This window comes from Bos indicus x Bos taurus, chromosome 15 (genome assembly GCF_003369695.1).
Source record: "Bos indicus x Bos taurus breed Angus x Brahman F1 hybrid chromosome 15, Bos_hybrid_MaternalHap_v2.0, whole genome shotgun sequence".
In the NCBI taxonomy this organism is placed as follows: Eukaryota; Metazoa; Chordata; class Mammalia; order Artiodactyla; family Bovidae; genus Bos; species Bos indicus x Bos taurus.
The window spans coordinates 67,318,769-67,337,562 of NC_040090.1; the positions used below are offsets into that span (position 1 = coordinate 67,318,769).

General features: G+C 37.6%; 1 protein-coding gene across 2 annotated transcripts in view; it reads left to right on the plus strand.

The window, feature by feature from the left end:
- Nucleotides 1–18,794, plus strand: part of ALKBH8 (alkB homolog 8, tRNA methyltransferase) — a 131,357-nt gene that overhangs the window by 58,328 nt on the left and 54,235 nt on the right. For both annotated transcript variants that reach the window (XM_027563854.1, XM_027563855.1), the window contains one exon: nucleotides 1,844–1,950. In XM_027563854.1, the coding sequence (XP_027419655.1) occupies nucleotides 1,844–1,950 (107 nt within the window). The remainder of the gene's footprint in view (nucleotides 1–1,843; nucleotides 1,951–18,794) is intronic.

The following is an 18,794-nucleotide window of genomic DNA, read 5'->3' on the forward strand; positions in this document are numbered from 1 at the left end:
TGTTACCTTTATATCTCTAATTTTCTTGAAAAGATCTCTAGTCTTTCCCATCCCATTGTTTTGCCCTGTTTCTTTGCACTGATCACTTTAAAAGGCTTTCTTATTCTCTGTGTGCTATTCTTTGGACTCTGCATTCAGATGGGTGTATCTTTCCTTTTCTCTTTTGCCTTTCATTTCTCTGCTTTTTTCAGCTATTTGTAAGGCCTCCTCAAACAACCATTTTTGCTTTTTTTTTAAATTTTATTTTATTTTTAAACTTTACATAATTGTATTAGTTTTGCCAAATATCGAAATGAATCCGCCACAGGTATACATGTGTTCCCCATCCTGAACCCTGCTCCCTCCTCCCTCCTCATACCATCCCTCTGGGTCGTCCCAGTGCACCAGCCCCAAGTATCCAGTATCGTGCATTAGCCATTTTTGCTTTTTGCATTTTTTTTTCTCGGGGATGGTTTTGATCACTGCCTGCTGTACAGTGTTACGAACCTCCATCCATAGTTTTTCAGGCACTCTGTTTACCAGATCTAATCCCTTGAGTCTATTTGTCACTTCTACTGTATAGTCATAAGGTATTTGACTTAGGTCATACCTGAATGGCCTGGTGGTTTTCCCTGTTTTCTTCAATTTAAGTCTGAATTTTGCAATAAGGATCAATATAATTCTATATAATTTATGAAGAATTTTCATGTGTATCATCTGTTTTACCCAATATTATTATTATTAATAGGTATTAGTTACTAAATGCTTGCTTTGGTGCCTAGTGCTGTCCTAAATTTACCTCTGATGAAGGTATTATGCTAAATAATGTTCATCCCGCTGATACTAACTTGGCATATTTATTTTTCACATGGATTGATTTGTTCACTTAAATTTTTTTTAGCCCTTTGATGTGCCTTTTAAAAATTCACATTTAGAGATTTCCCTTGTGGTCCCATGGCTAAGATGGTACTCCAAATTCAAGAGCCCCAGGTTCAATTCCTGGTCAGGAAACTAGATCCCATGTACTGCAACTAAGACCCAGTGCAGCCAAATAAATAAATAAGAGAATATTTAAGTCTAAAATGTTGTGTCACTTTAAAGGAAAAATGAATTACATGAAAATCTGCATGTAATAGTTACTTCTCCTTAAATTGTTAATTGTTAATATTCTAAAATGGGCTTCCCACATGGCACTAGTGATAAAGAACCCACCTGCCAGTGCAAGAGATATAAGAGATACACGTTCAGTTCCTAAGTCAGGAAGATCCTCTGGAGGAAGGCATGGCAACCCACTGCAGTATTCTTGCCTGGAGAATCCCATGGACGAAGGAACCTGGCAGGCTACAGTCCAGAGAGTCACAAAAAGTTGGACATGACTGAAGTGACTTCGCATATCTGCATATGAATAATATCTACTGTTTTTGTACTTACAATGTACCAGATACTATGACAATCCTATAAAAATTGAGGAAACTGGACACAGAGGTGTTAAATAAGTTGTCCTGAATCATATGGCCAGTAAGTGAAAAAGCCAAGATATGAATGTTTCAGGTTCTAAGTCCTTGAATTTGACTACTAATGTTTTTCATAGTATGAATGCTTCTCTGACCACCTGCATCATAATTTCCTTAGGTAATTGTTAGAAATGCAGATTTCTGAGCCTTACTGTAGACCTACTTTTAGTCATTCAGTTGATTCTTATGTGCACTGAAGTTTGAGAACCACTGTGCTATGCTTTCCTATAAACATTACCATGTTTTAATCTCTATTAGCTTAGAAAGATAGAATCAGTGAATTGCTCTTATCTTTGGAGTGTATGACTTTTTGGGTTGATTGATCTTCATGCTTTTGCCTTTATTTCAAGATTGTCATGGATTTTAAGCACCCAGATGGTATGACAGTGCCAGTTATGCTGCCTTGTCGGAGTTTGCTGGTGATGACAGGAGAATCTAGATACCTTTGGACCCATGGGTATGTACTGAGATGACCCAGATGACAGGATACCTTTTGCCTTGTGGGAGTCTCATTCTTTTCTGAGCCACTGGAACCATGCCTCAGGCTTGCACATTGAGGCTTGCACATGTCCTGGCTTCCCCAGGGACATCTATGGCTTTTTAAAAAACTCTTTATTTTGAAAAAATATCAAATTTAAAGAAAAATTGTAAGCATAATATGGTGAATTCCCTTCACCTTTCACATAGGTTTACCAATTGTGAATATTCTGCTGTCTGTTTTCATTGCTGCCAAAATCTTGTCTCTATGTCCACTGCTGCTGCACAGAAATATGAAGAAAGAGTTTGGAAGAAATAGAAATCTGGCTTTAATCCTCAGCTTTTGAAGCTAAGGAGGGAGGATTGCTTGAGTCCCAGGAGTTCTGGGTAGTACACTATGCTGATCAGGTGTCTGCACTGTTTGTCATCACTTTTTTCTCTAATGTGTTATTGTTATTATTATTTTTGCTCAATCTTTGAGAGGAAGTTGCAGCTATGATGACCTTTTATCTTTACATGGTTCATTGCATATTTTTAAGGAGCATTAAGGAACATTGTCTGTATTAGGGGTTGGCAAACTATGGCTCTTGAGCTAACTTCAGCCCTTATTTTTACATAGCTCTTGATCTAAAAGTGGTTTTACATTTTTAAAGTGTTGTAAAGAACAAAAACAAAAAAGAATAGGTGATAGAGACTATAGATCACCTTCTATGCCTGAAATACATACTATCTGGTCTTGTTACAGAAAAAGTTTTCCAGCCCCTTATTCTACGAAACTGCAGTGTATGCCTCAAATTCAGGAAATTCAACATTGATCAAATGCTCTTATCAGGCTCATACAATCCATTTTTAAAATTTGCTAGTTGCAGTTTATACTACTGTCAAAGAAAACCAGACCTTGACAGTAGTTAGAGCAACAAAAACAGATTTTACTCAGGAACTGTTGGAATAAAGGAAGAGAGTATAGGGGTGGACTCAATTTCAAATGTAATAAGGAAAAATGGAGATTTATAGGCAGGGAGCCTGGGGTTGAGGGTAGGGCAGTGTGTATGGATAGAAAATTACTAACAAGAAACATCAGTAGGAAGGGAAAATTCTGGCTACAATAGGATTCTTCCTGAAGGCAGGCCACAGTGATCAGACATCACCTGGGGGAAAGATAGGTGTAAGGAATTTGGTCAGTTACCAAGGATGATCAGATAATGGAGGATAGTGGATTGTGGCTAAACTGACTTAACAGGATTCTTGCTAAAATGGGGCTCTAGACATGCCTAGGAGAAGGCAATGCACCCCACTCCAGTACTCTTGCCTGGAAAATCCCATGGACGGAGGAGCCTGGTGGGCTGCAGTCCATGGGGTCGCTAAGAGTCGGACACGACTGAAGTGACTTAGCAGAAGCAGCAGCAGCAGACATGCCTAAGGACAGGGCCTATTTGGGCTCAGAGTCACTTTAGTTCAGTAGCTCAGTCATGTCCAGCTCTTTGCAACCCGATGGACTGCAGCACGTCAGGTTTCCCTGTCCATCACCAACTCCCAGAGCTTGCTCAAACTCATGTGCATTGAGTCAGTGATGCCATCCAACCATCTTGTCCTCTGTCACCCCCTTCTGCCTTCAATATTTCCCAGCATCAGCATCTTTTCCAATGAGTCAGTTCTTTGCATAAGGTACCAAAGTATTGGAGCTTCAGCTTCAGCATCAGTCCTTCCAGTGAATATTCAAGACTGATTTCCTTTAGGATTGACTGGTTTGATCTCCTTGCAGTCCAAGGGACTCTCAAGAGTCTTCTCCAACACCACAGTTCAAAAGCATCATTTCTTTGGCACTCAGCTTTCTTTATGATCCAGCTCTCACATCCATACATGACAACTGGAAAAACTATAGCTTTGACTATATGGACCTTTGTTGGTGAAGTAATGTCTCTGTTTTTTAATATGCTGTCTAGGTTTGTCATAACTTTTCTTTCAAGGAGTAAGTGTCTTTTAATTTAATGGCTGCAGTCACCATCTGCAGTGATTTTGGAGCCCTTCAAGAAAATAAAGTCATTGTTTGCATTGTTTCCCCATCTATTTCCTATGAAGTGATGGGATCAGATGCCATGATCCTAGTTTTTTGAATGTTGAGTTTTAAGCCAGGTTTTTCATTCTCCTCTTTCAACTTCATCAAGAGGCAATTTAGTTCTTTTTCTCTTTCTGCCATAAGGGTGGTGTCATCTGCATATCAGAGGTTATTGATATTTTCCTGGAAAACTTGATTCCAGCTTGTGCTTCATTCTTCCAGCCCAGCATTTTGCATGATGTACTCTGCATATAAGTTAAATAAGCAAGGTGATAATATACAGCCTTAATGTACTCCTTTCCCAATTTTGAACCAGTTGGCTTTTCCATGTCTGGTTCTAAGTGTTGCTTCTTGATCTGCGTACAGATTTCTCAGGTGGCAGGTAAGGTGGTCTGGTGGTCTGGGCTCATAAGAACCTGCCAAAAGTTTGGTTGAGGAGAGTCTGTCAGTACCTCATGGTAAGTTTTCCATCTGATCTAGGATTTGATCCATGATCCTGAATTACATTTAGTTGTCAGTTCTCTTTAGCATTCTTTAATTTGAAGCAGTTTTTCAACTTTTTTTTGTCTTTTTGACATTTACACTTTTAAGAATGCCAGTTGTTTTACGTAATGACCCTGAGTTTTTTTAATTGAATCTAATGTAAATAAAATGAGTTATTAATTCTTGGCAGGAATAAATTCTCAGCCTTTTGAGGAGGAAGCATCATTCTGCTAAAATTTACATATATTGTCACTTAAAATACTGCTGAATTCCGAACTTATTAATGCTGCCCTGGTTGGAGATTTTTTTTTTTTGACTCATTTTTTAAAAATGCAGAGAAGTGAGCATTTAAATGAGTTTGTAACGTGTCCTAAATGAACCATAAAGACAGATAGCCTGATTTTGTGCACTAAGGATTACATTTGCCTGATTTTTTTTTTCATATCCATTTAAAATATTTTTCACTTTCAGCAATTGAAAATGGTGATGAGATCCAGCTTCCCTGTAATTTTGAAAATACTAAAGACAAAGGAGAAAAGGAAATATATATTAATCTGAATGTAGAGTTCCAAACAATAGCAAGGAGAGGTAAGGAAGCCTTCCTCAGCAATCAATGCAAAGAAATAGAAGAAAACAATAGAATGGGAAAGACTAGAGATCTTTTCAAGAAAATTAGAGATACAAAGGTAACATTTCATGCAAAGATGGGCACAATAAAGGACAGAAACAGTATGGACCTAGCAGAAGCAGAAGATATTAAGCAAAGGTGATAAGAATACACAGAAGTATACAAAAAAGATCTTAATGACCCAGATAACCAGGATGGTGTGATCACTCACCTAGAGCCAGGCATCCTGGAATATGAAATCAAGCGGGCCTTAGGAAGCATCACTACAAACAAAGCTAGTGGAGATGATGGAATTCTAGCTAAGCTATTTCAAATCCTAAAAGATGATACTGTTAAAGTGCTGCACTCCAACATAAGGAAGTGACTACAGGCTAGCCCACTGTCTCCACTATTGATTCAGCTCATCTCATTTGGGTCACCTCTAACTCCCTCCTCCCTCTTCTCTTCTCCATGTAACCCTGTGAACCTCTCTGAGTGACCCTCACAGTAGAGAAACTTTTCATCTTTAATGTAGATGTTTTATCAATGGTGCTGTATAGAAGGAGAAGTTTTGAAACTACTGTAAAAATAAGACCGATAACCAGAAGCAGGAGACTTAAGTCCAAACCCTGACTCCAGGGAACTCCTGACTCCAAGGAACATTAATTGACAGGAGCTCATCAAATGCCTCCATACCGACACTGAAACCAAGCACCACACAAGGGCCAATAAGTTCCAGGGCAAGACATACCAACAAATTCTCCAGCAACAAAGGAACACAGCCCTGAGCTTCAAGATACAGGCTGCCCAAAGTCACCCCAAAACTATAGACATCTCATAACTCATTACTGGACATTTCATTGCACTCCAGAGAGAAGAAATACAGCTCCACCCACCAGAACACTGAACAAGCTTCCCTAACCATGAAACCTTGACAAGCCACCTGTACAAACCCACACACAGTGAGGAAACGCCACAATAAAGAGAACTCCACAAACTGCCAGAATACAGAAAGGACACCCCAAACTCAGCAATTGAAACAAGATGAAGAGACAGAGGATACCCAGCAGATAAAGGAACAGGATAAATGCCCACCAAACCAAACAAAAGAGGAAGAGATAGGGAATCTACCTGATAAAGAATTCCGAATAATGATAGTGAAATTGATCCAAAATCTTGAAACTAAAATGGAATCACAGATAAATAGCCTGGAGACAAGGATTGAGAAGATGCAAGAAAGGTTTAACAAGGACCTAGAAGAAATAAAAGAGAGTCAATATATAATGAATAATGCAATAAGTGAAATTAAAAACACTCTGGAGGCAACAAATAGTAGAATAACAGAGGCAGAAGACAGGATTAGTGAATTAGAAGATAGAATGGTAGAAATAAATGAATCAGAGAGGATAAAAGAAAAACGAATTAAAAGAAATGAGGACAATCTCAGAGACCTCCAGGACAATATTAAACACTACAACATTCGAATCATAGGGGTTCCAGAAGAAGAAGACAAAAAGAAAGACCATGAGAAAATACTTGAGGAGATAATAGTAGAAAACTTCCCTAAAATGGGGAAGGAAATAATCACCCAAGTCCAAGAAACCCAGAGAGTCCCAAACAGGATAAACCCAAGGCGAAACACCCCAAGACACATATTAATCAAATTAACAAAGATCAAACACAAAGAACAAATATTAAAAGCAGCAAGGGAAAAACAACAAATAACACACAAGGGAATTCCCATAAGGATAACAGCTGATCTTTCAATAGAAACTCTTCAAGCCAGGAGGGAATGGCAAGACATACTTAAAATGATGAAAGAAAATAACCTACAGCCCAGATTATTGTACCCAGCAAGGATCTCATTCAAGTATGAAGGAGAAATCAAAAGCTTTTCAGACAAGCAAAAGCTGAGAGAATTCTGCACCACCAAACCAGCTCTCCAACAAATACTAAAGGATATTCTCTAGACAGGAAACACAAAAACGGTGTATAAACTCGAACCCAAAACAATAAAGTAAATGGCAACGGGATCATACTTATCAGTAATTCCCTTAAATGTAAATGGGTTGAATGCCCCAACCAAAAGACAAAGACTGGCTGAATGGATACAAAAACAAGACCCCTACATATGTTGTCTACAAGAGACCCACCTCAAAACAGGGGACACATACAGACTGAAAATGAAGGGCTGGAAAAAGATTTTCCATGCAAATAGGGACCAAAAGAAAGCAGGAGTAGCAATACTCATATCAGATAAAATAGACTTTAAAACAAAGGCTGTGAAAAGAGACAAAGAAGGTCACTACATAATGATCAAAGGATCAATCCAAGAAGAAGATATAACAATTATAAATATATATGCACCCAACACGGGAGCACCACAGTATGTAAGACAAATGCTAACAAGTATGAAAGGAGAAATTAACAATAACACAATAATAGTGGGAGACTTTAATACCCCACTTACACCTATGGATAGATCAACTAAACAGAAAATTAACAAGGAAACACAAACTTTAAATGATACAATAGACCAGTTAGACCTAATTGATATCTATAGGACATTTCATCCCAAAACAATGAATTTCACCTTTTTCTCAAGCGCACACGGAACCTTATCCAGGATAGATCACATCCTGGGCCATAAATCTAGCCTTGGTAAATTCAGAAAAATTGAAATTATTCCAAGCATCTTTTCTGACCACAATGCAGTAAGATTAGATGTCAATTACAGGAGAAAAACTATTAAAAATTCCAACATATGGAGGCTGCACAACACGCTGCTGAATAACCAACAAATCACAGAAGAAATCAAAAAAGAAATCAAAATTTGCATAGAAACGAATGAAAATGAAAACACAACAACCCAAAACCTGTGGGACACTGTAAAAGCAGTCCTAAGGGGAAAGTTCATGGCAATACAGGCATACCTCAAGAAACAAGAAAAAAGTCAAATAAATAACCTAACTCTACACCTAAAGCAACTAGAAAAGGAAGCAATGAAGAACCCCAGGGTTAGTAGAAGGAAAGAAATCTTAAAAATTAGAGCAGAAATAAATGCAAAAGAAACAAAAGAGACCATAGCAAAAATCAACAAAACCAAAAGCTGGTTCTTTGAAAGGATAAATAAAATTGACAAACCATTAGCCAGACTCATCAAGAAACAAAGGGAGAAAAATGAAATCAACCAAATTAGAAACGAAAATGGAGAGATCACAACAGACAACACAGAAATACAAAGGATCATAAGAGACTACTATCAACAATTATATGCCAATAAAATGGACAACGTGGAAGAAATGGACACATTCTTAGAAAAGTACAACTTTCCAAAACTGGACCAGGAAGAAATAGAAAATCTTAACAGACCCATCACAAGCATGGAAATTGAAACTGTAGTCAAAAATCTTCCAGCAAACAAAAGCCCCGGTCCAGACGGCTTCACAGCTGAATTCTACCAAAAATTTAGAGAAGAGCTAACACCTATCCTGCTCAAACTCTTCCAGAAAATTGCAGAGGAAGGTAAACTTCCAAACTCATTCTATGAGGCCACCATCACCCTAATACGAAAACCTGACAAAGATCCCACAAAAAAAGAAAACTACAGGCCAATATCACTGATGAACATAGATGCAAAAATCCTTAACAAAATTCTAGCAATCAGAATCCAACAACACATTAAAAAGATCATACACCATGATCAAGTGGGCTTTATCCCAGGGATGCAAGGATTCTTCAATATCCGCAAATCAATCAATGTAATACACCACATTAACAAATTGAAAAATAAAAACCATATGATTATCTCAATAGATGCAGAGAAAGCCTTTGACAAAATTCAACATCCATTTATGATAAAAACTCTCCAGAAAGCAGGAATAGAAGGAACATACCTCAACATAATAAAAGCTATATATGACAAACCCACAGCAAACATTATCCTCAATGGTGAAAAATTGAAAGCATTTCCTCTAAAGTCAGGAACAAGACAAGGGTGCCCACTTTCACCATTACTATTCAACATAGTTTTGGAAGTTTTGGCCACAGCAATCAGAGCAGAAAAAGAAATAAAAGGAATCCAAATTGGAAAAGAAGAAGTAAAACTCTCACTGTTTGCAGATGACATGATCCTCTACATAGAAAACCCTAAAGATTCCACCAGAAAATTACTAGAAATAATCAATGACTATAGTAAAGTTGCAGGATATAAAATCAACACACAGAAATCCCTTGCATTCCTATACACTAATAATGAGAAAACAGAAAGAGAAATTAAGGAAACAATTCCATTCACCATTGCAACGGAAAGAATAAAATGCTTAGGAATATATCTACCTAAAGAAACTAAAGACCTATATATAGAAAACTATAAAACACTGGTTGAAGAAATCAAAGAGGACACTAATAGATGGAGAAATATACCATGTTCATGGATTGGAAGAATCAATATAGTGAAAATGAGTATACTACCCAAAGCAATTTATAGATTCAACGCAATCCCTATCAAGCTACCAACAGTATTCTTCACAGAGCTAGAACAAATAATTTCACAATTTGTATGGAAATACAAAAAACCTCGAATAGCCAAAGCGATCTTGAGAAAGAAGAATGGAACTGGAGGAATCAACCTACCTGACTTCAGGCTCTACTACAAAGCCGCAGTTATCAAGACAGTATGGTACTGGCACAAAGACAGAAATATTGATCAATGGAATAAAACAGAAAGCCCAGAGATAAATCCACGCACATATGGACACCTTATCTTTGACAAAGGAGGCAAGAATATACAATGGCTTAAAGACAATCTCTTTAACAAGTGGTGCTGGGAAATCTGGTCAACCACTTGTAAAAGAATGAAACTGGACCACTCTCTAACACCATACAAAAAATAAACTCAAAATGGATTAAAGATCTCAACGTAAGACCAGAAACTATAAAACTCCTAGAGGAGAACATAGGCAAAACACTGTCCGACATACATCACAGCAGGATCCTCTATGACCCACCTCCCAGAATATTGGAAATAAAAGCAAAAATAAACAAATGGGACCTAATTAACCTTAAAAGCTTCTGCACATCAAAGGAAACTATTAGCAAGGTGAAAAGACAGCCTTCAGAATGGGAGAAAATAATAGCAAATGAAGCAACCGACAAACAACTAATCTCAAAAATATACAAGCAACTCCTACAGCTCAACTCCAGAAAAATAAACGACCCAATCAAAAAATGGGCCAAAGAAATAAATAGACATTTCTCCAAAGAAGACATACAGATGGCTAACAAACACATGAAAAGATGCTCAACATCACTCATTATCAGAGAAATGCAAATCAAAACCACTATGAGGTACCATTTCATACCAGTCAGAATGGCTGCGATCCAAAAGTCTACAAATAATAAATGCTGGAGAGGGTGTGGAGAAAAGGGAACCCTCTTACACTGTTGGTGGGAAAGCAAACTAGTACAGCCACTATGGAGAACAGTGTGGAGATTCCTTAAAAAACTGGAAATAGAACTGCATTATGATCCAGCAACCCCACTGCTGGGCATACACACTGAGGAAACCAGAAGAGAAAGAGACACGTGTACCCCAATGTTCATCGCAGCACTGTTTATAATAGCCAAGACATGGAAGCAACCTAGATGTCCATCAGCAGATGAATGGATAAGAAAGCGGTGGTACATATACACAATGGAGTATTACTCAGCCATTAAAAAGAATACATTTGAATCAGTTCTAATGAGGTGGATGAAACTGGAGCCTATTATACAGAGTGAAGTAAGCCAGAAGGAAAAACATAAATACAGTATACTAACGCATATATATGGAATTTAGAAAGATGGTAACAATAACCCGGTGTACGAGACAGCAAAAGAGACACTGATGTATAGAACAGTCTTATGGACTCTGTGGGAGAGGGAGAGGGTGGGAAGATTTGGGAGAATGGCAATGAAACATGTAAAATATCATGTAGGAAACGAGTTGCCAGTCCAGGTTCAATGCACGATGCTGGATGCTTGGGGCTGGTGCACTGGGACGGCCCAGAGGGATGGTATGGGGAGGGAGGAGGGAGGAGGGTTCGGGATGGGGAACACATGTATACCTGTGTCGGATTCATTTTGATATTTGGCAAAACTAATACAATTATTTAAAGTTTAAAAATAAAATAAAATTAGAAAAAAAATAAATAAATTTTAAAAAATGTATGGCAAAACCCACTACAATATTGTAAAGTAATTAGCCTGCAATTAAAATAAATAAATTAAAAAAAGAAAAATGTAAAGTGCTGCACTCCATATGCCAGCAAATTTGGAAAACTCAGCAGTGACCATAGGACTGGAAAAGGTCAGTTTTCATTCCAATCCTAAAGAAGAGCAATGCCAAGAATGTTCAATCTACTGCACAGTTGTACTCATGTCACATGCTAGCAAGCTCATGCTCAAAATCCTTCAAGCTAGGCTTCAACAGTATGTGAACGAAGACCTTCCAGATGTTCAGGTTGGATTTAGAAAAGACAGAGGAACCAGAGATCAAATTGCCAACATCCTTTGGATTATAGAAAGAGCAAGAGAGTTCCAGAAAAACATCTGCTTTATTGGCTACGCTAAAGCCTTTGACTGTGTGGATCACAACAACCTGTGGAAAATGTTAAAGAGATAGGAATACCACATTACCTGCCTCCTGAGAAATCTGTATGCAGGTCAAGAAGGACATGGAACAACAGACTGGTTCCAAATTGGGAAAGGAGTATGTCAAGACTGTACATTGTTACCCTGCTTATTTAACTTATATGCAGGGTACCCATGCAAAAATGCCTGGCTGGATGAAGCACAAGGTGGAATCAAGGTTTCTGGAAAAAATATCAATAACCTCAGAAATACAGATGATACTAGCCTTATTGCAGAAAGTGAAGAACTAAAGAGCATCTTGATGAAGTGTGAAAGAGGAGAGTGAAAAAGCTGGCTTAAAACTCAACATTCAAAAAACGAAGATTGTGGCATCCAGTCCCATCACTTCATGGCAAATAGATGGGGAAACAATGGAAACAATGACAGACTTTATTTTCTTGGGCTCCAAAATCACTGCAGATGGTGACTGTAGCCATTAAATTAAAAGACACTTGTTCCTTGGAAGAAAAGCTATGACAAACCTAGACAGCATATTAAAAAGCAGAGACATTACTTCACTGCCAAAGGTCCGTCTAGTCAAAGCTATAGTTTTTCCAGTAGTTGTGTATAGATGTGAGAGTTGGACCATTAAGAAAGCTGAGTGCCAAAGAATTGATCCTTTTGACCTGTGGCATTAGAGAAGACCCTTGAGTCCTTTGGACAGCAAGGAGATCAAACCAGTCACTCCTAAAGGATATCAGTCCTGAATATTCATTGGAAGAACTGATGCTGAAGGTGAAGCTCCAATACTTTGACCACTTGATGTGAAGAACTGACTCACTGTAAAGACCCTGATGATGGGAAAGATTGCAGGCAGGAGGAGAAGGGGATGTCAGAGGATGAGATGGTTGGATGGCATCACCAACTTGAAGGACATGAATTTGAGCAAGCTCTGGGAGTTGGTGACAGGGAATGCTGGTGTGCTGCAGTATATGTGGTTGCAAAGAGTCGGACATGACTGAGAGACTGAACTCCTGACCGAGCATTTGTATTTTTCAAAAAATTTCAAGATTTTTCTTATATGCATCTGGATTTTAAAAATTGATTACAGATTTTTCTATTAGATCCTAGTTTTGGTCATATAGAGTTCTGTTGTTTTTCTGTTGACCAGTCATGATACAATGGTATTAAGTGAGCAATAGTTACGTAACCACAAGAGTAAAAGATGTTTATCAGTTTTCACAATCAATAGCCAGAAAAAAAATAAAAGTTGCAATTGCAAACCATAATGCAAGCATGATTAACTTAACAATATAAAATAGTTGCATACAATTTGGGAGGGTCAAGCAGAGTAATGTGGTACGTGGAAGTGTATACATGCACATGTTTTCATCCACCCAGCCAGTCTGTATCTTTTGGTTGGTGCATGTAATCCATTTACATTTAAGGTATGTATCAATATGTATGATCCTATTACCATTTTCCTAATTGTTTTAGGTTTACTTTCTGCCAGTCTTTTCCTTCTCTTGTGTTTTCTTCCTAGAGAAATTCCTTTAGTGTTTGTTGTAAAGCTGGTTTGGTGATGCTGAATTCTTTTAACTGTTACTTGTCTGGAAAGTTTTGATTTCTCCATCAAATCTGAAGGAGAGTTTTGCTGGGTAGAGTATTCTTGGTTGTAGGTTCTTTTGTTTCTTCACTTTAAATATATCATGCCATTCCCTTCTGGCTTGTAGATTTTCTATTGAGGAATCAGCTGGTATCCTGATGGGAGTTCCCTTGTATGTTATTTGTCATTTTCCCCTTGTTGCTTTTAATATTTTATCTGTCTTTAATTTTTGTCTGTTTAATTACTGTGTGTCTCGGTGTTTCCTCCTTGGGTTTATCCTGTCTCTGTGTGTGTATGTATGTGTGTGTTAAGAAAAGAGAGAGAAGAAGGGAGAAAAGTGAAGGGAAGAGACAGTGATAGGAACAGAGGGAGACTGACCAAAGAAATGGTGTGTCAACTATTGGAAGGTTCCTTGGAATGTGAGTGGAAGGGAGAATTAATCAAAGAAGCACACTTAATGTACTAAAAATACATATAAACTCTAGAAATAAACTTTGAATTAAAAATATTTTGATCTGTGTTAAAAAGCATTAGAAAGCACCACTGAAGAAGACTGATTCACACAGCCAGTTCAAATACTTTTTTTTTTTGGCTGCACTGGGTCTTTGTTGGTTTTTGTGCAGACTTTCTCTAGTTGTGGTGAGGGGGGACTCCTCTTTGTTGCAGTGCTTGGACTATTTGTTGAGGTGGTTTTTCTTGTTGCAGAGCACAGGCTCTAGGTATGCAGGATTCAGTATTTGAAACTGGGCTTCAGTAGTTGTGGCACATGGGCCTAGTTGCTCTGAGGCATGTGGAATCCTCCTGTACCAAGTATCGAACTGTGTCTCCTGCACTGGCAGGTGGAGTCCTATCCACTATGCCACCAGGGAAGTCCCCAAACACTTTTAATTGGATATAGTTAAAGTTTACTGTTCTAGTTACTATGCACTAAAACAGAGATGGCAGACTGGCAGAACATGAGTCAGATATAGCAGTCAGACTGTTTAGCTGGGGCACTGGCAGTCAACATTGTAATTTTAAAAAATTGGTTGTATATGAATATCAGCAGCTTTTACATGATTCTGAATTTTCAGCTTCTTTTGAAAATTGAGAACATCTGAAAACATAAGACCACAGTATCTTTTGACAGCAGTAGCTGAGACTATCAATGGCCTTCTTTAGGTGCAACTATATTTTCAGGTTCTCTAAGGTTCCTACTGCTTTCTATGATTGCCTGCAGTATGACTGAGTATCAGTTGTCATTTATCACTGCGCTCATACTAATGTTTTTATCTTATAACAGAGTTAAATGAAAATTAATTATTTCTTAAACTTACATCTGTTTTAGAAGTGGGTGGGAAAGCTAGAAGGAATAGGAATGTGTGTTTTAAGAAAAATGGAAGAGAATGCTTAATTTTTTTGAAATGAAGACAGTTCCTATGTGTTTAATGGCAAACAGTGTATTTCTAAAGTCTACCTGCTTCACTCATTTATGTTATTAGACTAGCCTTGGGTTCAGTTAGTTCATGAATCTGTTTGAGCTCTCCTTTTAAATATTTTTGGAGCCCTTTGTGCTAGATACTGTCTGAAAGCTTTACATACATTAACTCATGTAACTGATATAATCACAGTGGAAAGTTTTTTTTCATGGTTTTGTCCACATTTTTAAAGGAAACTGGAGCATAAGGAGGTTCCATAACTTGTACAAAGTTACAAAACCAGTCAGGGACAGAGACAAGATCAGAGTCTGCCTTCAGGATCTACGCTCTTAACCATACTGTTACAGCTAAATTTGTTTGCTCCCTTTCATCTGAATTTATGCAGGTGCCTTGTAGCCTTCACACTTTTGTCAACTCTTAATGGAATAAATTTCATTTTCCTTTCCATTCACTTCTTTTTAACATATAGCTCAACTTTTTTGTTTGTTTGTTTCCTTTATGATGTATAAAGTTTTTTCTGATGACAATAGCCTGAAATAATTTCTCCCTTAACTCCTAAAGACTGTGTTGTCTCCTACTGGCTTGTGCTATCTTTTCTATCGTATTGAACTATCATTTAAATTTATAATAATGTTTTTATCTTTTTATTTAATGTTTTCCCAACTAGATTATAATTTGAGTACAGTGGAAAAAAATGTTCAGAGATACTTAAATAATTATTTTTAACATATAGATTGCCTATTCCCGAAAATCTGAGATTGGTTCCAAAAGCAGTAAGTACTGCTTGACCTTTGCCTAAGATTTAACTCTAGGCAACTGAAGTAGTTGACTTCAAAGAGCCATAATAGAGAACTATTTAGTACCTAAGAGAGAACTGCTAATAAGAGTTTCAAGATATTCATTGTTATAAAATAACTGAATTTTGTTCTTTGTTCAGCATTTTAGTTTCAATCATTTTCTGCTATCAGAGTAACAGTCATATAATTTCAGGCACTGTTTGTTTGTTTTTACTTCTAAAAAATTGCCGTTAGCATGAACTCTTTTAAATGAGCTGTTCTTACAACTTGTTTTATGAAGCTGGCACTATCCTGACACCAAAATTTGTCAAGGACATTACAAAAAAGGAAATTGCAGACCATTATCTCTCAGAGATAGTAAAAGTCTGTGACAAATTATTAGAAAACTCAAACCTACAATATATAAAAATGAAAATACATCAAGACTAAGTGGAATTTATCCCAGAGTTGCAAGATTGTTTAACAGTTGGAAATCAAAGAACAAAAGAGAAAAAATAATCATCTTGATTGATGCAGAAAATATATCTTGAAAGAATTTGGCATCCATTCATGATAAAAACTTGGCAAACCGAATAAGAAGAAAAGTTCTTAAGTGTGATTAAAGAGCATCTGTGAAAAACCCACGGGCAGTATCACAGTTAATAATAAAATATTGAATGCTTTTTCCTAAAATATTGAAAAGGCAGGGATTTTTGTTCTCATCACTTCTATTTAATATTATATTGGACATCTTAGTATGATAATACAAGAGAAAGCAATAAAAATCATATGTGATTGGGGGCTTCCGGTTTAAGATGGTGGAATGGAAGGGTGTGTACTGATCTCCTGCAAGATCACCAAAATCGCAACTGTTTTGAACTCTTGAACAGCCATCGACACCAAAAAAAGATACCCCACATCCAAAGACAAAGAAGAAGCCACAGTGAGATAGTAGGAGGAGCGCAATTGCGATAAAATCCAATCCCATACCCGCTGAGTGGACAACCCAAAAACTAGAGAACAATAACACTGAAGAAGTTCTCTGAGTGTTGTGAAGGTTCTGAGCCCCATGACAGGCTTTCCAGCTTGGGGATCTAACAAAGAATGGGAATCCCCAGAGAATCTGACCTTGAAGATCAGCGGAATTTGATTGTAGGACTTCCACAGGACTGGGGGAAACAGAGACTCCATTCTTTGAGGGCACAAAATTTTGCTTGCACCAAGACCCAGGGGAAAGGAGGAGTGACCTCACAGGAGACTGAGCCAGACCTACCTGCTAGTGTTAGGCAGTCTCCTGTGGAGGCATGGGTCAGCAAGGGCTCGCCACAAGGATGGTGGCACTGGTAGCAGCAGTCCTGGAAGATGTCCCTTGGTATAAGCCCTCTTGGAGGTCACCATTAACCCTACCATAGAGTTCATAGATCCCAGAGCTGGGTCACCTCAGGCCAAACAACCAACAGGGAGGGAGCAACAACCCCACCCATCAGCAGATAAATGGATTCTAGCTTTACTGAGCAAGACCCTGCCCACCAGAGCAAGACCCAGTTTTCCCCACTCAATCCCTCCATCAGGAAGCTTATACAAGCCGCATTTAGCATCATCTACTAGAGGGCAGATAAAAGAAGCAAGAAGAACCACAGTCTCAAAAGCATCACAGAAAGTTAATCAGGATGAAAAAGCAGAAAGTTATGTCCCACGTGAAGGGACAAGATAAAACACCTCAAAAAACTAAATGAAGTGGAGATAGGAAACCTTCCAGAAAAAGAAATCAGAATAATGATAGTAAAGATGATTCAGGATCTTGGTAACAAAATAGAGAAGATGTAAGAAGTGTTTACCAAAGACCTAGAAGCACTAAAGAACAAGCAGACAGAGATGAACAATAGATTAGAAGGAATCAATAGCAGAATAACTGAGGCAGAAGAATGCATAAGCGACCTGGAGAACAAAATGGTGTAAATCACTGCCACAGAACAGAATATAGGGGGAAAAAAAATGAAGACAGTCAAAGAGACTTCTGGGACAATGTTAAATGCATGAACATTTGCATTATAGGTGGAGTCCCAGAAGGAGAAGAGAGGGAAAGGACCAGAGATAATATTTGAAGAGATAATAACTGAAAACTTCCCCAATATGGGAAAGGAAACAGTCAGCCAAGTCCAGGAAGCACAGAGAGTCTCAGGCAGAATAATCTCAAAGAGGAACACACAAAGACACACAATAATCAAACTGACAAAAGTTAAAGACAAAATATTAAAACAACAAGGGAAAAAAATGACAAATAACATACAAGGGAACTTCCATAAGATTATCTGCTGATTTCTCAACAGAAACTCTGCAAGCCAGAAGGAAATGACATAATGTAAAGTGATGAAAGAGAAGAATCTATAACCAAGAATAGTCTCCCAGCAAGACTCTCCTTCAGATTTGATGGAAAAAATCAAAAGCTTTCCAGACAAGCAAAAGTTAAGAGAATTCAGTGTCACTAGACCAGCTTTACAACAAATGCTAAAGGAACTTCTCTAAGTAGAAAACACAAGAGAAGGAAAAGACCTATGCAAAATAAACCCAAAACAGTTAAGAAAATGGTAATAGGATCATGCTAAGTTGCTTCAGTCGTGTCCAACTCTGTGCGACCCCATAGACGGCAGCCCACCAGGCTCCCCTGTCCCTGGGATTCTCCAGGCAAGAACACTGGAGTGGGTTGCCAATGGATTAAATGTACCAACCAAAAGACATAGACTGGGCAGATGAGAACATGTACATGTATGTATTTCAACTTACCACATCACTCTACTTAACCCCCCAAATTATATGTAATTATTTTATATTGTTAGATTAATCATATTTCCTAATGATCTTTTATTTTTTGTCTGGCTATTGATTGTGAAAACTAATAAACATCTTTACTATTGTGATTATGTAACTATTATTCACTTAATACCATTGTATCATGATTGGTCAATAGAAGATAGTAGAATTCTATATCACCAAAGCTATCATTTAATAGAAAAATCTATTATCACTTTTAAAAATCCAGATGCATATCAGAATTATCTTAGAATTTTTTCATAAATACAAATGCCCAGGTTTTGCATTTTTTTTCCAGAGCTCCAGATGTGTTTCTAATGAGTAGCCATGTTTAAAAATAACTAGACTGTATGATGATCTTTTATCTTGTTTCACATTTTCTATTTCATATTCAATGCTCCCATTTCATTTAGTTTGTTTCCAACTTCTCCATCTCTTCTTTTTGATGTTCTTTC